At 39.6% G+C, this 23,908-nt stretch overlaps 2 protein-coding genes across 3 annotated transcripts in view; both read left to right on the top strand.

Annotated features, from left to right (window-relative positions):
* The first annotated feature begins 867 nt into the window (after window positions 1–867).
* On the top strand, window positions 868–3,395 carry LOC122010567 (lipid phosphate phosphatase 2-like). The gene is made up of 8 exons (XM_042567091.1): window positions 868–1,048; window positions 1,346–1,567; window positions 1,646–1,733; window positions 1,818–1,927; window positions 2,023–2,116; window positions 2,622–2,810; window positions 2,897–2,956; window positions 3,046–3,395. Exons 2-8 carry the CDS (start codon window positions 1,352–1,354, stop codon window positions 3,192–3,194), a joined length of 906 nt encoding a protein of 301 aa, XP_042423025.1. The 5' UTR covers window positions 868–1,048; window positions 1,346–1,351; the 3' UTR covers window positions 3,195–3,395.
* Window positions 3,396–4,064: 669 nt separating this feature from the next.
* LOC122036726 (acylamino-acid-releasing enzyme 1-like) overlaps window positions 4,065–23,908 on the top strand; it is a 38,039-nt gene continuing 18,195 nt past the window's right edge. The window contains exons 1-11 of one of the 2 annotated variants that reach the window (XM_042596132.1): window positions 4,065–4,226; window positions 4,352–4,521; window positions 4,616–4,925; window positions 5,058–5,279; window positions 5,357–5,593; window positions 5,689–5,760; window positions 6,892–7,030; window positions 8,577–8,728; window positions 8,807–8,889; window positions 8,971–9,092; window positions 9,193–9,271. In XM_042596132.1, coding sequence (XP_042452066.1) covers window positions 4,087–4,226; window positions 4,352–4,521; window positions 4,616–4,925; window positions 5,058–5,279; window positions 5,357–5,593; window positions 5,689–5,760; window positions 6,892–7,030; window positions 8,577–8,728; window positions 8,807–8,889; window positions 8,971–9,092; window positions 9,193–9,271 — 1,726 coding nt within the window. In that variant the 5' untranslated portion in view covers window positions 4,065–4,086. Of the gene's footprint in view, window positions 4,239–4,351; window positions 4,522–4,615; window positions 4,926–5,057; window positions 5,280–5,356; window positions 5,594–5,688; window positions 5,761–6,891; window positions 7,031–8,576; window positions 8,729–8,806; window positions 8,890–8,970; window positions 9,093–9,192; window positions 9,272–23,908 lie in introns of both variants that reach the window. The other variant, XM_042596140.1, reaches the window with a different exon arrangement.

Genomic DNA, 23,908 nt, shown 5'->3' with positions numbered 1-23,908 from the left:
TTGCATATCATGATTTACCTTTTTTTGTATTTTATCCGGGTGTTGGTGATATTAAGTTGCTTGGGTAGAACAATTTCACCTTTTGCCTATATATAGATACTAAATAGATTCGTCCATCATAAATATAAAAAATAATATTATTCTCAAATTTAAGATGAAAATCAACCCTCTATCGATATTGATATTATTTGCTTTTTTTTCTCCTTCCAACTTTTAATCACTTGCCGATCAATTATAAGTTAAACCTATAATTTATCTTCATTCATAATTTGATAATGAATTATGAGAGACCGTTTGAGATAAATGTAATAATCTTTTATTACAATGATTTGTTTTCTTTGTTTTGAATAATTGAAGCTATTATTATTCTTAAAATCTTAAACGAAGCTATTAATTTATTTATATTTGATGATTAAGACAATCCATTCTTACAGGATTGCAAGGCAAGTTAAATGTTTTTTTCATAGTAATACAAATGAGTAAATATTATTTTTTTTTTTTAAAAAAAGGGAAAAAGAACAAGAACAAGAAAAAGTGCTTCCACTACGGTAACCTCCGTCATCAACCGTTTTCCGTTTTTCAAATAGTTGGCAGCATAGTTATTTTCAGTAAGATTTCTCCCTTTATAGCAAAGCCAAAACAGATCGATCTAACGAAGTTCCTTGATTAAGGTTGAGTAAGCAAATTGCTTTGCTTATATCTTTTTCTTCTTCAAAAAAGGAAAAGAACTTGGCCAAATCTAACAAGAATCGTAACTAAATTTAACAAAATCCAACAAAACAGCCTATAAACAGGCAACAGCAAATCATATAACACAACCTTCTCCTTTAACAACGAGATAAATTCAAAGTGTACCAAAAAAGGTTGTCTCCAATAAAAGAAAGAAGTAAAATGGCCAGCTCGGCGCCTCGTCTCTCTTTTGCTTTATCGGTTCGCCCCCTTTGTTGATGCGATTTCCAAGTCTCCATTCATCTCCTCGTTTGCTCGACATCTCCGCAGCCTCCTCCTGCTCACAACTCTCCTGCTTCTTTGAAACCGTAGGAGATTGGTAAGAAAATGAACTCAAAATCATTGCCTTTGCCCCTCTCTCTTCTCTCTCTCTCTCTCTCTCTCTCTCCATCCCCCTCTCCTGTCGATATTTCCTTTTTGTTGGAAGATTAGTTCATGCTTTTGTGGTTTAAGAAACGGTACTTGTGCCCACATTCAAGTTAATGATGTTTAAAATGTCTTCACTATAACGTCGACAATGTTTACCTTTTTTATCTCTTCTCTCTTGACTACTTGCAGTAACCTGGCTGCATGCTGCCTGTGTTGCAGTTTAATGATTTTTATCTATGATCATCAGGTAAAAATGCCAGATATTCAGATGGGGCCCCACACACTGAGATCCCATGGAACCAAAGTCTTAAGATTTCACATGCAAGACTGGATCATACTCATACTCCTTGCTATAATAGACGGATGCTTAAATGTCATAGAGCCTTTTCACCGGTTTGTGGGAAGAGATATGATGACAGATTTGAGGTATCCAATGAAAAAGAACACGGTGCCATTTTGGGCTGTTCCGGTATGTTCTGTTTTCCATTCAAACTAGTATAAAGAGTGTTTCTTCCATCGTGGAATAGTAAGATCGTCTTCTTGGCAGATACTTGGAATTGTGTTGCCATTCTTAATTATTTTGGGCATCTACTTTAAGAGGAATAATGTTCTTGATCTGCATAACGCTGTATTAGGTAGATTTCTTGTTCTTTATGTTTACACAATTGGTACCTTTCGTTTGGCTCTGTCACTGCGAGCTGATGGAAACACATAATCAGGCTTGCTTTTTTCGACATTCATCACTGGAGTTTTAACTGATGCGATCAAGGATGCAGTTGGCCGACCAAGGCCAGATTTCTTCTGGCGATGTTTTCCTGATGGAATTCCTGTGAGTCTTGGATGATTAATACATGCTCGCTCTGTTCTTCTTTCCATTTTCATTGAAGACTTTGAGAAATTACCATTACAAGTATTGATATGCAGAAATATGACAACATAACAACTGGTGTTGTATGCCATGGGGTAAAAAGTGTTATCAAAGAAGGGCACAAGAGTTTCCCAAGCGGCCATTCGTCCTGTAAGCATCGAGCAATCCGTGTTCTCTTTTTTTTAAGGCTCTAACTACAGATTTTATTTTGTAGCAAGTTCTATCTTTTTAGGCTATTAAAACTAATGGCTTCTGTGTCATGTCTCCTGATGCTTCTATATTTTATGACAAATTTATATGCACACTAAACTAGAAGTTTGATAAGTGGTCAGTGGTCGATGGATAATTGATTTCACCAAATAAAATTCAACAAACCGCAATTTTGTTCTTTGTGGAAGAAAGAAAAACACATCATAATTTCAAAAAGAAACAATGTATTATCTAAAGTCTCTCATTCTTATGCTAGAATCCAAGTGTTGTAAATTTCACTCGCTTGGAATCCAAGTTTTTGCCTCTTCATGATATATATATTCTTTTGACCTTATTTTGAGAAAAAAGAAAAATAAGTCTTTCAGTTTCCAACTCTATGGCTTTCTGGTTGCCTTGTATCAGTGTAAAGAATGATAGTTTATTATGTATCGTGTTCCTCGATCAGGGTCTTTCGCTGGGCTAGGCTTCCTATCATGGTACCTGGCAGGAAAACTCCAGGCTTTTGACGGTAGAGGTCATGTTGCAAAACTGTGCATTGTGTTTCTTCCTTTGCTCTTAGCATCACTTGTGGCGATTTCTCGAGTTGATGACTATTGGCATCATTGGCAAGATGTATTTGCAGGAGGTTTCCTAGGTCTGTTTAGAATATTGAAATCTACATTTGGATTTCAATTGTGGAAGTATGAATACTAATTTGTGTCTGATTTATTTATATTGCAGGACTGGTTGTTGCTTCATTTTGCTATCTGCAATTCTTCCCACCCCCATACGACCTAGATGGTATCAACTAGTTCAAGTGAAAGAATGCATGCGTTTCCTTCCTAGTTCATCTAAAATCTCTCATTCTTGTGCTTCTTCTTCCTCTGCAGGTTGGTTGCCTCATGCATACTTGCGCGAAATGTCTGATTCTAGAAACAATGTTCCATTGCAGCCGACTGCAATTTTCCGACAGTCAAGGCCATCAGAAGTTGAAACAAACACAATTCTAGAGTCAATTGAAGCTGGTAGGAGATATTGATGCACCATCATTCCTTCTTGGCATACATTTAGCCACCATCTTCAATTTGTTCTTATGCTGCTATATATGTTTGCATAAGGTTTGTTCTTGTTTTTTTTTGTTTAACCTTTTGGTTCTATTATGAGAACCGAATAACTGTTCATAAGATGTCAAATGAAGTTTGGATTGGGTTACCTCTTACTCCAAATGAATTCGATGAAGCTGAGAAGTTAACATGGCATAAGATTATAATAAAGTCATAATCTCCCTCATGTCTTGGCCATTTGCATTAATGGTTAGTAGTCATCCGTGATTTACCTCCTCCGTGTTGACCTAGGAACGAGTTGGCGAGGGCGCTGAGGGCGAGCGAATAACCTTTTGCCATATAATAAATTTATTAAAGTGTTGTGATCAATATAGACAATTAATCGATAATGTGGCAAAAGGATTTTCGCTATTTCCCAAAGAATTGTTCTTCAATAGATTTAATCTCTACTTTCATAGGACAATTTACCATAATTTACCATCCAAATACAAGTTCAGTTGCGTCTGTGTAGATATAGTTATTATATAAATACTCTGCGATAAAAAAAAATTTGAAACTTTTAAAAAAATAACTACATTTTTTTTAATCAATTCTCTCTAATTTTTAAAATCATCCGTTTGCTCCATAAGATTTTAATGCCATCAACATTTTGCTCCAATCATTGTTGAAAAGCTTTTGACATTATTATTTTTTATTCAGAATTATAATATTTATACAACTTTATTAAGTTTTTAGTTAGGGGAGATTTTAAAGGGCTGTTGTTCTGATTTTTTTTTTTTTTTTAAAAAAAAAATGAAGTTGAGGTATCTTTAGATTCCTTCCGACGCAGCAGAGCTACTCATTTTCTTACTTATCTTAACCCCATCGATGTCACCAGTCTTGGCCGCCGCTATCGCATTGGTTCGATTTCCGCTCCGCCTGCGCTGCTCCCTCCTCCGCCGTCGCTCCAACTGTCGCCCTTTGTCGTCGTCGCGTCTCTTTCCAAGACACTTCTCCACCGTCACCACGTAATCAGTCCGGTTGCTCTTAAGATCGATTTATTTCATCTCTCAGTCCTCTTTTCCCCCCTCTCCCAGCACTTGTTCGATTATTGTTCGCTGATTCGTCTCATCCAAGATTCCATCTTGACCAGTCGGAAACTGTCTGTGTCTTCGTCTGCGCAAGCAATCTTTGCCAAGGAAATGCCCTCCGTCGCGATCGACCCGGCGAACGCCGATGAGTACGCCTCGCAGTCTAAATTGCTCCAGGAGTTCACGAACGTCCCCACCATCGACAAGGCTTGGATCTTTAAGTCTGGAAATGGTTATATTCTTCAGAATGATGATGAAGGCTTCTTCGTGTTGCCTATTTCTTTCATCTTATTGATTTTGCTCTTTGTTCCTTACTGTAAATGTAGCAAATACCTCGCGGGCGATGTTTATTGTCCGGCAAGTGGATCTTTTGACTAACAAGGAGAGGATGATGGTTTTGTCTTCTCATATCTCGAAGGCTAGTGAAGACTCTGTCGACTTTCAATGGTCGCCATTTCCTGTGGAGATGAACGGGGCGTCTGCAGTTGTCCCATCGCCATCAGGCTTGAAGCTTCTGGTGGTTCGTAATAAAGAGAACGATTCACCAACGGTGCTCGAAATTTGGGGGCCGGCGCTATTGGAAAAGGAAATTCACGTTCCCCAATCAGTTCATGGTTCAGTATACACCGACGGATGGTAAGAAGAATTGATGATGTAAATTATTATTTTTCCTGCTACAAAATGCGCTTGATAAATTATACCCTCATGGTGGTTACTTCATCTGCATTTTGTTCTTTTTTTGAAATGATTATATTGGCTTTGTTATAGGTTTGAGGGGATTTCCTGGAACCATGATGAGTCAATGATCGCCTATGTTGCCGAGGAACCACCTTTAGAAAAACCAGTGTTTAATTATTTAGGCTTCAAGAAAGAAGGTTCTTCTGAGAAAGATTTTAATAGCTGGAAAGGGCAAGGGGACTGGGAAGAGGGCTGGGGTGAAACATATTCTAAGAAAAGGAACCCTTCACTCTTTGTTGTCAGCATCAATAGGTCTGACCTAGTCCATTTAATGTTGTAAACACTGGAAAATTATACAAATAACGACATTGTTTTCATGTTTTTTCCAGTGGAGAAGTACGGCCTGTTAAAGGCATTCCCAGGAGCTTAAGTGTGGGTCAAGTTGTTTGGGCTCCATCAACTTCTAAGGCAAATAATTCATTGGTTTTTGTTGGGTGGTCAATTGAAAATGGACCTCAAAAAACTCCAAGAAAGCTTGGAATCAAGTATTGTTACAATAGGCCATGTGCCCTATATGGAATTGGTGATCCTTTTCAAGATCAAAGTTCCAGTGAGTCGTCAAATGGGTGAGTCTGCCATCTTTTTCTATTACCTACAATTATCTTAGTTTGGAGATGTTTGCTGTGGCAATTACCTCATATTGCTGGCCACCATTCATCAGGAATGAAGATGTTGTCAATTCTGCAATCAATTTAACTCAAGACTTAGGTAGCGCATTCTGTCCCCGTTTCAGGTAACATTGGCTCTCTCCTTAATTTATATTTTTAGGATTTTATTTCTGGTAATAGGTAATGTACATCGAATAAGTTAGATGTTTTGGTACTTTAAATAATGAAGGTAGAAATTATGTATTTTTTCATTATTTTTTCCGGAAATATGTTTGATTTTTTATGATATAACTATTTGAAAGACACACATTCAAATGTTTCTTGAGGGCACATTAGTTGGTGGTGGGGCCAACAAGATGCAAATGGGAAGTTGTTTGTATTATGACCTCTTCTTCCAAGTGATTATACATAAATAGTCTTTGTAAGTAGCAAGAAGATAGTAATGATATATGAAACTTCTCTTAGCAATTTGTTCAGCATTACTTATTAGGGCTCTGTCTATAATGAACAGGAAGATATAAATGGCTTATCAAACTTCTCTTAGGATTTGTTTAACATTATTTATTAGGTCCTAATCTATAATCTGATTTGCTCTTTAATTGGAATTTTTAGGCAAATGACAGATTTCAGTATAATAGTCATTAGTGAAAAAAGAGTACTTGTAGAAACAAATGAGGTCATTTCAACTTCTAAAAATTTCATATATGCCTTCCATTGTCTCTAGGAATTTCATAACTGAACGTGAATTGTATATTTTTTTAACTTGTATCGCCAGTTACAAAATGCAATGTTTAAAATTTTCGTTTTTACCAATTATTTATTACTTTTCATCAGAAAAAAAATATGTAGGAAGGTGCTCGCTCAGATTTGTGTTGATTTAGGGAGTGATATCCATCTTTAATGCGCTTGAATGAGCACGACACTAATAATTGTTGCACCTCAAGTTGGGTTCTTAGGTTGGACATTTTCGAGCTATATGATAATGATATCAAGTTCATTAGAAAGAACTTTCCTTCTATTAGATTGTTATGCAAAAACCAAAAGCCTTATGGGCATACATGCATCCTTTTTAACACTATCACTTGGCCTATTTATTTATTTTCCTTACAGTACTTTGTTCCATATCTCAGTCCACATTGTCTTATTGTTTTTTGTCATTTTTCTTTTTAAATTTTGATATGATGTATGTAGTTTGTGTGAATTAGCTATCACAATCCGGTGTGGTACTTCATTCAAATCTGACTATATTATTGCAGTCCAAATGGGAAGTATTTGGTTTTTGTATCTGCAAGGAACGCTGTTGAAAGTGGTGCTCATATTGCAACAGATTCACTTCACAGAATTGTTTGGCCTTCTGATGGACTGCTTCATCATTCCCTGGATATCATTGATGTGGTATCTCTTCATCTCACGGGCACAATTTTGTTGGCCAGGACATATTTCTGCTGTATCAATGCACATGCATTCTATAACCAACATTCTATTCTTAATTGATCGTGACTTGTATGTTACCTATAAAAAACAAACAGTCCACCTTGTGCATGTTGATCTCTAGTTTTGCTGCTATATATGGACAGACATTTCAGTCGGATGATCTTTTCTTGAAATACAATGGCAGATTATTTTAACTTTTCTTTCCAGTCTACATATGTACACCAACATCTTATTATGGATTATTTTAGGTTTCGTAAAGAAAATTGAAGGTTGAAAAATCTCATTATGAGCCCTGATTTTGTTCCCCGGATGGAACAAAACAGATACGTGCCATTTTAACCATGCTGACAAATGGCAGCAATGGCAGCAGGCATTCCAAAGAGAAGAGTAATAAAGGAGGAAGCATTGCTGATGTTGGAGACCTCGCGAGTCACGACATGCCTTGGGTATATGCAGAAGTCATGCATAGCGGTGCTAGGAGCTCATGAATCACTTCCAATCCTTGCAGAAGAGGCTCTAGGATTTTGGGAGTTTGTGACAGTCCTGACAGAAGACTCTAGAAATGGTGATGGTCCTTGTACAAGATGTTGGAACTCACTACAGAGTTCATGATGATCCTTATAGAAGACATTGGAAATCATGAATCCACAACATCCGCATGGAAGATGCTAAAAATTGCAAAGCCACTACTTGTCCTCATTGCTGGAACCCCTTCTGTTGGTTCGGTCAAATACTGAATGTATTAGAGCTCTTCACATGCCGATCAATAGACAAAACGAAAAATTTTGCTTGCATTGATTATCATTGAATGAAATTTGAAATGTTGAGAAATTACTACCCTAGGTTTTCCTTTATGTCATCTCACCTTTATAGTTCGCCGAGTATCAATATTGGGATCCATTGAGTCCTAATATGTTAGGGCCTCAGCAATTTGGGCTAGTGTGATTGGGATTGACCGAGCTTGAGTGATTATCTCTTGATTTTTGTGGGTTGACGAGTTTTCATTTATTATCTTTCAGTTTCGGATAGTTTACTTTGTAATTTAATAATAGCTGCTAAATAACTCATGACATTCCTGCTTACATGAACAAAAACTATGACTTCCTTTTCCTGATTGCAGATACATTTTTATAAAATGTAAAGGTCAAGATTGATGGGTATTAGATGCAATCCTCCTATTACTAGGAATAAGCAGCAAAGGATCCCCCTTTCTGTTTATTGAACCATGAACTTTTTAGTTCTTGTATGTGTAAACTACAGATATTCGTATGTGGAAACTTAAATCAAAATAGTCATTATGAGGGATTACATGCCATTGCCCTATATGTGTATGCTGTATTGAGGTTTAATGAATGGGATAAAATTTTGGAATACAGTTTAAGTTAACATAGTCAAATGATTTTGTAAGTTGGGCATAGCTTAGTTCCATATCTATTTTACATTGATACTGAGTATGATGGCTTCCCTTCATTTGTTACCATTCTGATTATAGACCTGTGCCTTTCAGGTCCCTGTTATCATGTGTCCTGAGGATGATTGTTTTCCTGGACTTTATAATTCCGAATTTCTACCATATCCATGGCTTTCTGATGGCTCTACAATGATTGTTTCATCTGTATGGTGCAGCACCCAAGTAATTCTTTCAGTAAATATTATCAGGTACTTCCTATCGCAGATAAAAACTCTGAAGTTAATACTGCATTATTCTTGCCTGTAATGCACAAAAATAATTTCCAGTGGCAAAGTTTTACGTATCAGTCCACATGAATCAAATTTCTCATGGGGTATTCTTGCTCTACATGGAGATGATATTCTTGCTGGTAAGCTAACTTTAGTTTGCAAAATAAAAGGAAATTAACTAACTCGTTGTCACGTTACACATGTTTTCCTTGTTTTCCAAGTTTACAGCAGTCCCATTAGCCCACCACAAATCCAGTATGGATGCCATACTTCCCAGAAGGACCAATTGAGTACATGGACTTGGTTAGGTGTGCCTACTCCCACTTTAAGATACTCTGACAAGGTAGGTATACTCAGTCATATTCTTCTCAGTTAAGTATATTTTAGCTATTTCAACTTTAGATTATCTTATGATAAAGCATTTTACTTCTTATGTTTCTCAGGTTAGCTCTTTGTTGTCATCACTTAAGTTTAGTATATTGAAGATTCCTGTCAGAAATCCTTCTGCAGAACTTTCTAAAGGTAAATGTACAGGCTAGGTCTGTTTTTAGTTGAATTACATAAGCCTCTAGGGGTGTTTATTTGCCTAAAAATGGTCTGCAAGCTGCAATTCCATTTCCATTGTCATAGAAGGCATTTTTTACTTGTAGTCTGAAACAATTCGCATTTAACACTATTTGCACAAATTTCAACTACCAATATGTGAAATATTATATATGTTTATAAATATATATAATATATATTATGTTGAAGTTTATTTCTTTGTACTTTAACCATTAGTGACTTACTACAATTAATTTTATCACGCCCCGGGAGAGTCCCTGCCAGAGAAATTCCGGCAGCATCTCCCCTGTATCTACAAAGCACTCGGGCCCCTCAATCCACGACCAACACGACCGGAACATGTATAATAAAATATGATAAGCATTCCACGCAGTTTATATAATTCAACCTTCGGCCGATACAACCACGCAGTTATAATGGTAAAAACCTACTCCACTACAACAAGGAAAACACAACACAACGGAAAACCTTCGCAGCAGAACACATGGGCATCATACCCAAAGCACGACATAGAATCCATAAGTACAAAAACTACACATCATAAGTATGTAGACATAACAAAACAAGGAAACAACGAAAGTCTGAACCAGAAAGCCATCTCGACACCTAGTGGGGGACTAGACTGGAACCTCCTGACAGCTTCAACTTGAAATAGAAAATATATCAATGATGCGAGTCCAACACTCAGCGGGTATCAAGCTGACATACATAGTACAATATATCCAATAATAATAATTATGTCGTACAGTCTCCTAGACAATAGCTCGAAATGCAAAACTGAAAAGACAGGAGAAAATTGTACTCACCTGGGCCTTCTATCCTGACATAAAGGTCGTCAGACCCAACTCATCTTGTCTCTTGTATGCATGTTAATCATATGCAACCATAGAAATGTAGCATTCGATATGCAACAATCACAAATAATAAATGCAATCTATGCATATGATGCAAATGACATGGTCACCCCTGACGCCAGGCAGCCATGTTACACATGATGGTGAGACCGAGTGGGTAGGGCTATGACAACTGTGCACTCTGCCATCACTACTCCTGAGTGACCGAGTGGATAAGATGCTGTCAGAGTACACCTATCCTTCTATCCCAAATCATAAGTGGGGGAGCTTAATGCTCTCATCTCCCTGAGACAATTCAGAGGAGGGATCCCTGTCCTGCTACCACGTCGCGTCACCACTACCCATGAGCTGGTCAGCGGAGCCCTTGACAGAGCAACCTGCTGCAACACACCCTGTCTGATATACCATTAACTCATGAGTGGTTGTGTGTGCAGATCCATGTAACTGAAGCGATGTGCTCAACAATAATGGAGCCGACAATCGCTCAGCATGCAATCATGCAAAATGATGCATATCACTAAGCATGTAAATCCTGACACCTCCATAATAAATACCAAAAGGTAAAGAAATCCAACAAGGATCTAAGTATCATGAAACTAGGTACACATGTCAAATATGTCTAGTAACTAGTCCTGTACATAGTAAGGCAATGTATGTCACTACTTATATGCTCATAAGTACACATGGCAAGAACAAAAGAATATAAGTTTAAATGCATACAAATAATAACAAACAAAGGCATGCTATAGGTATCAAGTAGTGACATACCAAAATAAGGATAAACATAATTATTACTAGTGGCTATAACCTACTATGCATATCGAAATGACATTATCAAAAGAAATAAGTCAAGGTATCCACCTCAAAAAGAAGATCGTATCCAACCAATCCGACGTTGAGACACTCGTCTCGAATCAAAGTCCTGCATCAATCAAGACATATATTTTATTTAACTAAATTCATATGAATTAAGTAGCTAAATAAAATCCCCCAAACCTGGTTATAATCCACCGGTCAACTAGGTTAGCCCTATTAACCCTAATCATTCTACCATTCGGATTTAATCTAACTATCCTTAAATCAATTTGCATTGTTAAGTCCAAACAATGAACTGACCTCCAACAACTCATATCAAGCTAGACTTAAATCAATTCTATTAACAATTCATTCTTCAATCTTACCACCATATAACCTAACCACAAATGAACAACTTAACTACAATATTCAAATCAAACCTTGACCTACAGCTAAGCACAGTTAATCCACTAAAATCCCAATTCAAGTATGCAATCAACCCATCAGCAGAACTTACCCCTTAATCAGATCCGCAACTGCTCGAAGGAGACCCCAAGTGCAGCTACGATGAATAGGGAGTTCTCCTCTCAGATCTGCAATGCTTGATGATGATCCCAGATGTATCAGTTAGAGATAGCGCATAAGGAAGAGGACAAAAGCACACAGAGGGACGGGTAATACCTCAACACTAGCGCACGAGAGGAGGGAGACCTAACTAGGGCTCGTACCCTCCTCCTTTAGCCGAAGGTCGCCTTGTGCAGAGGTGGTGCCTCTGATCGAAAAGACCAGAAATGGTCGGTAATGGTTGGGGGCTAGGGCACGGAGTAGCCACAAAGACGTGACCACAGTGAGGAAGGAAGGAGAGGAGGCAACAGCGCGAGGGAAGTTCCGTTGGTGTCGATTGGGATGATCCGGGGCTCCTTACTCGATTTCCGGCAAGCTCCGAGCGTCTGGGGCCGGAGAAGAAAGGCGACTGGATCAGAGCTTAGGGGGTCGATGTCGGCAATCGGTTGCGCGGTGGAGACGAATCGGGGAAGAACGACGATGAAGAAGGGAAGAAAAGGGATCGGGCAGAGAGAAGGGCGACAGGAGTTGGACGAAGAAGGGAAACCGCCCCCAGAGGAGTCCCTGCCAGACAAAAATCCGGCAGCATCTCCCCTATACCGATGACAATATGAAGCATACATACATACATCACACTATATAAACATAAACAACATATTCATCAGCACACACGGCTGGAACATACATAAAATAGAAACAACATAACCATGAAATGTATCAACTATATGTATATGTCATAGTTTTCATAAACTACAATTACTATACAGATAAATGACATCTGTAACAAAATTGCAAAATGTAAATACAGCAAAACAAAGGTAAAACAAACCAGAAAATCAGCACGTCAAGATCTCTGAGCAACTCTATGAAAGTCCAAAATCAACTATAATATCAAAATGATCCCTGTGTCTGCAAAACTGGAGACCAAGGAATGTAGCAAATTAGCCAAATGACTAAGTGGATACTCAAGAAAGATGTGCATGAATTTAATCTTATTGAAGAAGTCAAGGAAGTAGAATAAATCATCATCTTTTGTTACAACTTTAGGATTATTCTTAAAGTTCTACATTTATACATATATAGGTATAATCATCTTCTCATTATCTATAATCAGGTAAAAATTTTTAGATAGAGTTTGGGATCTTCACCTTATCATCACTTGTCATCATTAATAAAATCAATTCTTCAATCTTATTATTTAATCACTCAATTATAAGTTATCATGGTAAGATCAACATGTATATCAATAGTTTGAATCTGATAAATCAACTAAAAAGTGAATCACTGGAGCCAATATCATCAGAGTGAAATATCATATGGATAGGCTAAAAGTCTCCTAAGAGTATAAAACTGTCGCATACGTCATCTGACGTACGGGCTATCAGCCCTCACCGGTGGAAGACATAATAAACACTGACCGAGGGCTACATCACGCCAACACGCCTCGGGTGTACGGTCAGATACTCTGGACCGCGGCCGCCGCGCTACCACAATAACATGTGGGCGGTCCAGTACTCTAATATAGAGCTCTGGTATAAAGCTAGGCTCATGGTCTTCACTTTTTAATTCTTCATTTACTATCTTTATTAATTCACCGTTATGATTATATTCATCCATTTATCATGATTATTCTCTTTTCATATTAATTGGTCAATCAAGGTAATATTTTCGTATCAAATATATTAATTTATCATTATAGGGTCCACAGATAAAAAGCTACAAGTATCAAGAGATAGAGTATCAAAAGCATGAAGTATGAAAGGTCAAGCAAGTCAAAAGAGACAAGGTATCAACAGAAGAGTAATTCAGAATATTTCTTTAATTTAAAAAAAAACAACCCTTCCCATATCAATCCCAATATGAACCCACATGTGAACAAGAAATAATATTAATTATTTACCCTCCAATAATTTTAAAATTTTAACCCATTTCGCTATTTATAATATCAGTTTAATCCCCATTTTGAAAACAATAATACAACATATACATATTCCAATTTATATATTTATTCATGCACAAGGAAATAGACAAGAGTAGATGTATCCACCTTATGTACAACAAAATCTCCGAGTATCGGTAGGTCACCGTGCTCCACTCGAGCTCGGATCTACAAACACAATATCAAACATAACTTAAATAATCAAAATACTATCTAATAATAATAATGACGTAAAATCTACACATTATCTCTGATTCAAAATCAGTGAATTATTTTGATCTCGATACCTCGTACCACTTCGCATTCCTAAATACAACATCTGTTCTAATCTAGATAACCCTTCTAACTACACATCAATTTAACCCAAAGCAACCTAAAATATACCTTCTAAGGGTTTTATGTGGCTACTGGAAATGAGGGCAGCAATTAGGGTTCTCTTCCCCTCTTTGTTGGCAACTCCAGCAAGTTGCGGCGAGCTCCGATGGTTGCTGCCAAGAAGCAAGGACAACAAGAGTAGGTATTTGCTAGGAAAAGGAAAGGCAAGGTACTGCCGTTGAAGCTATTAGAGAAGAAGAGAAGGCTGAAAACAAAAGAGCACGAAAATGGATGATCTTTCTCTCTTTACCAGTGACCTCGGCGAGTTTGGCGTGACCACAGCTAGCTCCGGCGGAGCTCCGATGGTGCTGCCCAGATGCAGGAGAACAAGGAAGAAGAGAGGGAAGGGAGGGCTGTTGCTCGCGTCCCTCTTGTTGGTTGGTGAGGATGAAGGAGAAGGAGGTCTCGTGCTGGAGAAGAGGAGTGAGCTACTGCGATTTCACTTCTGCCGTTGAAGAGAAACAGAACAGAGAAGAGGGAATGAGAGAAAAAGAGAAGTCATGGGGGAAGAGGAGAAAAGAAAGGGGGAAAAGGAGGAGGTGGGGGTGCACGTGGGTAGGTATGGGTGTGTTAGTGGTTTTTTTTTTTTCTTATACTTAACATTCCTCCCCACTAAAAGAAATTTGGTCCCCAAATTTAAGTAATTAAGGCGCATTGATACCTGAGGTAAATAAATGAGGATATCTGATACGCATATCCTCTCACGCTCCCAAGTTGCTTCTTGATCAGAGTGGTGCTGCCACCCAACCTTTACGGGACGGAGGCATTTGTTCCGCAACCGATGTTCTTTGCAATCCAAAATACGAACAGGGAATTCTTCGTATGTCGCATCAGATTGTAGGGGCACTACAAAATCCTTCAAGACATGTGTCGGATCCGGAACATACTTCCGCAGCATAGAAACATGAAAGACATTATGTACTCCTGCTAACGCTGGGGGTAACGCAAGTCGATATGCAACAGCACCAATCCACTAAAGGATCTGGAAAGGTCCGATAAATCTAGGAGCCAATTTTCCTCTCAACCCAAATCTCTTATTTCCTTTTATGGGTGAAACACGAAGAAATACGTGATCACCTACCATGAATTCTAACATTCTTCGTCTTCTATCTGCGTAACTCTTTTGACGACTCTGAGCCGTCAACAATCTCTGTCTAATGGCTCGTACTAGCTCAGCATCCTGCTGAACACTCTGAGGGCCTAAGAGTTGACGTTCACCAACCTCATCCCATAAGATAGGAGATCTACATGCTCTGCCGTAGAGTGCCTCAAACGGTGCCATTTGAATAGCAGAGTGGTAACTGTTATTATAAGCAAATTCTACCAAATGTAGATGGTCCTCCCAACTATCCCCAAAATCTAGCACACAAGCACGCAACAGATCCTTTAGAGTCTGGATAGTGCGCTCCGACTGTCCATCAGTCTGAGGATGAAAAGCGGTGCTAAAGCGCAGCTCGGTTCCCAACGCCTTTTGGAAACTTTGCCAGAATCTCGAAGTAAAACGTGGATCTCTATCAGAAATAATACTGAGGGGAATACCATGTAGTTTAATAATCTCTCTGCAATATAACTCTGCTAGACGATCTAGAGATTCTGTCTTACGAATCGGTAAGAAATGTGCAGATTTAGTTAACCGATTGACAATCACCAGATTGAATCATGTCTCCTCTGTGTCCTTGGTAACCCCGTGATAAAATCCATAGTGACATGCTCCCACTTCCATTCCGGCACTGCAATCTTCTGAAGTAACCCGGCCGGTCTCTGGTGTTCAGCCTTAATTTGCTGGCAAACTAGACACCGAGCTACAAAGTCTGCAATATCTCTTTTTATACCTTTCCACCAATATGATCGCTTCAAGTCTTGATACATCCGTGTACCACCAGGATGAACTGCAAATCTCGATCGGTGGGCTTCTCGAAGGAGATCCTCCTTAACAGGATGTACCTCTGGGACACATAATCTGCTTCGGAACCGAAGAGATCCATCCATATCACGTGTGAATTCTGGCTTGGGGCCTAACTCCAACTCACTAGCTATAGATCTGAGATACTAGTCTTCCATTTGACTTTCCTTAATCCGCTCCACCAATGGGGACTGTGCGATCAAGGAGACCAGTATACCACGCTGTGTTTGCCCTACTTCAGATAAATCTAATTTTGAAAACTGTCTGACTATATCTACAACTGCCACCCTGTGAGTTGCCAATACTCCTCTAGACTTCCTGCTCAATGCATCTGCGACTACATTAGCTTTTCCAGGATGGTAGTTGATAGTGCAGTCATATTCTTCAGAAACTCTATCCACCTTCTCTGTCGAAGGTTTAACTCTTTCTGAGTGAAAAGATATTTCAGACTCTTGTGATCGGTGAATATCTCAAAGGTAATACCGTAGAGATAATGTCTCCAAATTTTAAGGGCAAAAATGATGGCTGCTAATTCTAAATCATGAACGGGATAATTCTTCTCATGATCTTTTAGCTGACGAGAAGCATAAGCTACTACTCTGTCATACTGCATCAAAACTGCCCCTAATCCTTGAATAGATGCATCCGTGTAAAGAAATGAATCCATCATCTCCAGAGGGAATAACTAATACTGGAGCACTCACCAATCTCTGCTTGAGCTCTTGGATGCTTGCTTCACAAGCCTCAGACCAAGTAAACTTGACTCCTTTTCTAGTTACTCGAGTCAAAGGTGCAGCAATACTAGAAAATCCTTCCACAAATCTCCGATAGTACCCAGCTAATCCGAGAAAGCTACGAATTTCCTGCACTGACTTTGGTTGTTCCCATCTGTCAACTGCTTCAATCTTCTGGGGGTCTACTGAAATCCCTTTGCTAGAGATTACATGCCCTAAAAATCCCACAGAACTAAGCCAAAAAGCACATTTACTGAACTTAGCATATAAGTGTTTCTTCCGTAAAGTTTCTAGGACTTTTCTGAGATGTTGTTCGTGCTCCTCTTCTAATCGCGAATATACCAGAATGTCATCAATAAAGACAATAACAAACCGGTCTAAAAATTCTAAGAATACCCGGTTCATCAGATCCATAAAAGCTGCAGGAGCATTGGTAAGCCCAAACGACATTACCAAAAACTCATAATGTCCATACCGAGTACGGAAGGTAGTCTTCTGAATATCTGTATCTCTAACCCGTAACTGGTGATAGCCTGATCTTAAATCAATCCTTGAGTACACACAGGTACCTTTAAGCTGATCAAATAAATCATCTATTCTAGGTAGAGGATACTTGTTCTTGATAGTTACTGAGTTTAACTGCCTATAATCAATGCAGAGCCTTAAGGATCCATCCTTTTTCTTAACAAAGAGCACCGGAGCACCCCAAGGAGAAACACTAGGACGGATAAAACCTTGTCTAGTAACTCCTGAAGCTGGATCTTTAGTTCCTCCAGTTCTCTTGGCGCCATCCGATATGGAGCTTTCGATATTGAAGCTGTGCCAGGAAGCAACTCAATGACAAACTCTACCTGTCGTCGAGGTGGCAAGCCAGGAAGTTCTTCAGGAAATACATCGGGATATTCACGTATGATGTGGACATCAGAAAGCTGGACAGAACTATTCACATTGGAACTCACTAAAGATAAGAGATATCCCTTGCATCCCCGAGCCAACAACTGCTGAGCCTGGAGAGCTGAGATAATAGATATTCCTCGATCATTGATCCCAATAAATTCCCATGATGATTGATCTAAGGATTGAAAAGTCACCACTTTGGCTCGACAATCGACAGTGGCATGATGCTCTGAAAGCCAATCCATACCCAAAATAATATCAAATTCAGTCATCTCTAGCACCTGGAGATCCACTGTAAGGATATGACTATCGAAATTTAAAGGACAATTCTTAACCTCTTGATCCGCCATCAATACGCCTCCTGATGGTGTCAATACTGATAATCCATAAGGTCGAAGAGTTGGGAACCTCCCAATCTTGCATACAAACTCAGGCGAAATAAAGGAATGCGAGCTGCCAGTATCTATCAGTATATCCGCAGAAATACTATAAACTTAAATGATACCTCGGATGACAGATCCTCCAGCTCGCTGTGCCTCCTCACGAGTCAAAGCATATACGTGTCCCGGCTGAAGACCCGATGGCTGACCCCTCTGAATAGAAGAAGAGGGCTGACTCTGCTCCTGTGCAGGCTGGTATGACTGGGTCGAAGGCTGATAAGATAATGGTGGCTGATACTGCTGGGGTGGAGGTAGCAAGTACTGCTGGGGTGGAGCTACCAAATACTGCTGAGATGGAGCTGGCAAGTACTGCTGAGATGGAGCTGGCAAGTACTGTTGAGATGGAGCTGGCAGATACTACTGAAGTGGAGGTACTGAGTGATACTCACTCTCCACCTGGGACTGCAAATGATAGAGTTGTTGCTGGTGAGCAGACTGTGTAGGTGGGGGATTTCGTGGCTGAAACTGCTGAGATCTCTGCGGGCCTTTCTGCTGCCGAGACTGTGGAGGTCGTGAGGTAGGTCGAGCCTGCTGAGACTGTGATCCTCCTGCTTGATGTTGTGCCTTCAAAGTGCAATCTTTCTGCATTTGTCCTGGCAGTTTACAATAAAAACATATACTCTTATCTAGTGGACATTCTGATGCCAGGTGATTTGGTGCACCACATTGAAAACACTTCACCGATATCTGACCCCGCTGTGATGAAACTGGGCGACTAGATCCCTGTGATACTTTGGCCACCTTTCGTGACCGTGAAGACTCTCTAGTCGTATCCTGACCACGAGATCGACGACCTCGACTCTGCTGTCTAGAGTGTGAGCTCTGCGAGGTCTGTCGGCTGGCTTCTCTTTCTTGAGAGATTTGCTGTTGAGTCATCTCAATAAATATGGCTCGATCAAGTGCCTCTCGATAAGTAGTAACAGGAAATCCAGACATCCTGATCCGAATATATGCTGCCAGTCCCTGTGTAAAGTGAAACCATATGCTGCCGGTCTGAGTCCTGAGCAACCATATGTGGGCAAAACTCAGCAAGTCTGCTAAATTCTGCACTATAGTCTAGCACGCTTCGGTCACCTTGCTTGAGACTCATGAATTCCTGGCGTCGAGCAACACAAAGTGCTGCAGGAAAATACTGTATCTCGAACGCCTCTCGAAAAGACTGCCAAGAGATAATCTGATCCCCAGTCTTTTGCATCTTCCACCATGTGGATGCTTGCCCTCGAAAATGATAAGCGGCTAGCTCTACCTTCTCTGTGTCTGAACAGGACATATACCCAAAAGTGCCCTCAATATCCTCCAACCATGTACGCGCAACTCAAGGATCGATGCCTCCATGGAACAGCGTAAAACGATCCTTTGCTGAACTAGCAAGCAAAGGAATACGGGCCTTTTCCATAATAAGCGATGCTGTAGGAATGGCTGGTACGGCTACCTGAGCTGTAACAAGATGAGGTTGTCCCTCAGTCTTACCACCAACTCCAATACTGGGACCAACCTGAGCTCCCGGTATCAACTCAGATGGGGAGATAGGAGCCTCATCCAAACCATGATCAGTAGTAGTGGCACGCTGACATGCACAACCACTACCACTGTCGCAACCACGATTGCGACTACGAGCACGGCTACTGCCCCAACCGCGACCACGGGCTCGTGGCATTGCCTATAAAATCAGATGAAAATTTTCAATAATCATTTATAATCAAGATAATTAAAACAAAGAATGACCCGTAAATCCTATAGCTCAGAGATACAACTCGACTTGTATAAAAATTCCTTTTCTCGAGAAGTACATAAACTGAAAACAAAAATCTCGAAATAAAGCCAAAACCCACGAACAGAAAACGGAAAACTAAGCTCTGATACCAATAAAATTGTCACGCCCCCAGAGGAGTCCCTGCCAGACAAAAATCTGGCAGCATCTCCCCTGTATCGGTGACAATATGAAGCATACATACATACATCACACTATATAAACATAAACAACATATTCATCAGCCCACACGGCTGGAACATACATAAAATAGAAACAACATAACCACGAAATGTATCAACTATATGTATATGTCATAGTTTTCATAAACTACAATTACTATACAGATAAATGACATCTGTAACAAAATTACAAAATGTAAATACAGCGAAACAAAGGTAAAACAAACCAGAAAATCAGCACGTCGAGATCTCTGAGCAACTCTATGAAAGTCCAAAATCAACTATAATATCAAAATGATCCCTGTGTCTGCAAAACTGGAGACCAAGGAATGTAGCAAATTAGCCAAATGGCTAAGTGGATACTCAAGAAAGATGTGCATGAATTTAATTTTTTTGAAGAAGTCAAGGAAGTAGAATAAATCATTATCTCTTTTGTTATAACTTTAGGATTATTCTTAAAGTTCTACATTTATACATATATAGGTATAATCATCTTCTCATTATCTATAATCAGGTAAAAATTTTTAGATAGAGTTTGGGATCTTCACCTTATCATCATTAATAAAATCAATTCTTCAATCTTATTATTTAATCACTCAATTATAAGTTATCATGGTAAGATCAACATGTATATCAATAGTCTGAATCTGATAAATCAACTAAAAAGTGATCACTGGAGCCAATATCATCAGAGTGAAATATCATATGGATAGGCTAAAAGTCTCCTAAGAGTATAAAACTGTCGCATACGTCATCTGACGTACGGGCTATCAGCCCTCACCGACATACTGACCGAGGGCTACATCACGCCAACACGCCTCGGGTGTACGGTCAGATACTCTGGACCGCGGCCGCCGCGCTACCACAATAACATGTGGGCGGTCCAGTACTCTAATATAGAGCTCTGGTATAAAGCTAGGCTCATGGTCTTCACTTTTTAATTATTCATTTACTATCTTTATTAATTCACCGTTATGATTATATTCATCCATTTATCATGATTATTCTCTTTTCATATTAATTGGTCAATCAAGGTAATATTTTCGTATCAAATCTATTAATTTATCATTATAGGGTCCACAGATAAAAAGCTACAAGTATCAAGAGATAGAGTATCAAAAGCATGAAGTATGAAAGGTCAAGCAAGTCAAAAGAGACAAGGTATCAACAGAAGAGTAATTCAGAATATTTCTTTAATTTAAAAAAAGCAACCCTTCCCATATCAATCCCAATATGAACCCACATGTGAACAAGAAATAATATTAATTATTTACCCTCCAATAATTTTAATATTTTAACCCATTTCGCTATTTATAATATCAGTTTAATCCCCATTTTGAAAACAATAATACAACATATACATATTCCAATTTATATATTTATTCATGCACAAGGAAATAGACAAGAGTAGATGTATCCACCTTATGTACAGCAAAATCTCCGAGTATCGGTAGGTCACCATGCTCCACTCGAGGTCGGATCTACAAACACAATATCAAACATAACTTAAATAATCAAAATACTATCTAATAATAATAATGACGTAAAATCTACACATTATCTCTGATTCAAAATCAGTGAATTATTTTGATCTCGATACCTCGTACCACTTCGCATTCTTAAATACAACATCTGTTCTAATCTAGATAACCCTTCTAACTACACATCAATTTAACCCAAAGCAACCTAAAATATACCTTCTAAGGGTTTTGTGTGGCTACTGGAAATGAGGGCAGCAATTAGGGTTCTCTTCCCCTCTTTGTTGGCAACTCCAGCAAGTTGCGGCGAGCTCCGATGGTTGCTGCCAAGAAGCAAGGACAACAAGAGTAGGTATTTGCTAGGAAAAGGAAAGGCAAGGTACTGCCGTTGAAGCTATTAGAGAAGAAGAGAAGGCTGAAAACAAAAGAGCACGAAAATGGATGATCTTTCTCTCTTTACCAGTGACTTCGGCGAGTTCAGCGTGACCACAGCTAGCTCCGGCGGAGCTCCGGTGGTGCTGCCCAGATGCAGGAGAACAAGGAAGAAGAGAGGGAAGGGAGGGCTGTTGCTCGCGTCCCTCTTGCTGGTTGGTGAGGATGAAGGAGAAGGAGGTCTCGTGCTGGAGAAGAGGAGTGAGCTGCTGCGATTTCACTTCTGCCGTTGAAGAGAAACAGAACAGAGAAGAGGGAATGAGAGAAAAAGAGAAGTCATGGGGGAAGAGGAGAAAAGAAAGTGGGAAAAGGAGGAGGTGGGGGTGCACGTAGGTAGGTATGGGTGTGTTAGTGGTTTTTTTTTTTTTTTTTTTTCTTATACTTAACATTCTCCCCCACTAAAAGAAATTTGGTCCCCAAATTTAAGTAATTAAGGCGCATTGATACCTGAGGTAAATAAATGAGGATATCCGATACGCATATCCTCCTCACGCTCCCAAGTTGCTTCTTGATCAGAGTGGTGCTGTCACCCAACCTTTACGAGACGGAGGCATTTGTTCCGCAACCGATGTTCTTTGCAATCCAAAATACGAACAGGGAATTCTTCGTATGTCGCATCAGATTGTAGGGGCACTACAAAATCCTTCAAGACATGTGTCGGATCCGGAACATACTTCCGCAGCATAGAAACATGAAAGACATTATGTACTCCTGCTAACGCTGGGGGTAACGCAAGTCGATATGCAACAGCACCAATCCGCTCAAGGATCTGGAAAGGTCCGATAAATCTAGGAGCCAATTTTCCTCTCAACCCAAATCTCTTAATTCCTTTTATGGGTGAAACACGAAGAAATACGTGATCACCTACCGTGAATTCTAACATTCTTCGTCTTCTATCTGCGTAACTCTTTTGACGACTCTGAGCCGTCAACAGTCTCTGTCTAATGGCTCGTACTAGCTCAGCATCCTGCTGAACACTCTGAGGGCCTAAGAGTTGACGTTCACCAACCTCATCCCATAAGATAGGAGATCTACATGCTCTGCCGTAGAGTGCCTCAAACGGTGCCATTTGAATAGCAGAGTGGTAACTGTTATTTTAAGCAAATTCTACCAAATGTAGATGGTCCTCCCAACTATCCCTAAAATCTAGCACACAAGCACGCAACAGATCCTCTAGAGTCTGGATAGTGCGCTCCAACTATCCATCAGTCTGAGGATGAAAAGCGGTGCTAAAGCGCAGCTCGGTTCCCAACGCCTTTTGGAAACTTTGCCAGAATCTCGAAGTAAAACGTGGATCTCTATCAGAAATAATACTGAGGGGAATACCATTGAGTTTAATAATCTCTCTGCAATATAACTCTGCTAGACGATCTAGAGATTTTGTCTTACGAATCGGTAAGAAACGTGCAGATTTAGTTAACCGATTGACAATTACCCAGATTAAATCATGTCTCCTCTGGGTCCTTGGTAACCCCGTGATAAAATCCATAGTGACATGCTCCCACTTCCATTCCGGCACTGCAATCTTCTGAAGTAACCCGGCCGGTCTCTGGTGTTCAGCCTTAATTTGCTGGCAAACTAGACACCGAGTTACAAAGTCTGCAATATCTCTTTTCATACCTTTTCACCAATATGATCGCTTCAAGTCTTGATACATCCGTGTACCACCAGGATGAACTGCAAATCTCGATCGGTGGGCTTCTCGAAGGAGATCCTCCTTAACAGGATGTACCTCTGGGACACATAATCTGCTTCGGAACCGAAGAGATCCATCCATATCACGTGTGAATTCTGGCTTGGGGCCTAACTCCAACTCACTAGCTATAGATTTGAGATACTAGTCTTCCATTTGACTTTCCTTAATCCGCTCCACCAATGGGGACTGTGCGATCAAGGAGACCAGTATACCACGCTGTGTTTGCCCTACTTCAGATAAATCTAATTTTGAAAACTGTATGACTATATCTGCAACTGCCACCCTGTGAGTTGCTAATACTCCTCTAGACTTCCTGCTCAATGCATCTGCGACTACATTAACTTTTCCAGGATGGTAGTTGATAGTGCAGTCATATTCTTCAGAAACTCCATCCACCTTCTCTGTCGAAGGTTTAACTCTTTCTGAGTGAAAAGATATTTCAGACTCTTGTGATCGGTGAATATCTCAAAGGTAATACCGTAGAGATAATGTCTCCAAATTTTAAGGGCAAAAATGATGGCTGCTAATTCTAAATCATGTACGGGATAATTCTTCT

This window comes from Zingiber officinale, chromosome 1A (genome assembly GCF_018446385.1).
Source record: "Zingiber officinale cultivar Zhangliang chromosome 1A, Zo_v1.1, whole genome shotgun sequence".
NCBI lineage: Eukaryota > Viridiplantae > Streptophyta > Magnoliopsida > Zingiberales > Zingiberaceae > Zingiber > Zingiber officinale.
Note: the sequence above shows the minus strand (reverse complement) of the source record. Positions and strands in the feature narration are given on the sequence as shown.

Bases quoted from the DNA above. Each gene is read 5' to 3' on its own strand.
- LOC122010567 (XM_042567091.1), top strand. From the start codon at position 1,352: ATGCCAGATATTCAGATGGGGCCCCACACACTGAGATCCCATGGAACC. The intron at 1,568-1,645 runs GTATGTTCTGTT...TCTTCTTGGCAG, and splicing joins TGCCATTTTGGGCTGTTCCG to ATACTTGGAATTGTGTTGCC. The intron at 2,811-2,896 runs GTCTGTTTAGAA...TTTATATTGCAG, and splicing joins ATTTGCAGGAGGTTTCCTAG to GACTGGTTGTTGCTTCATTT.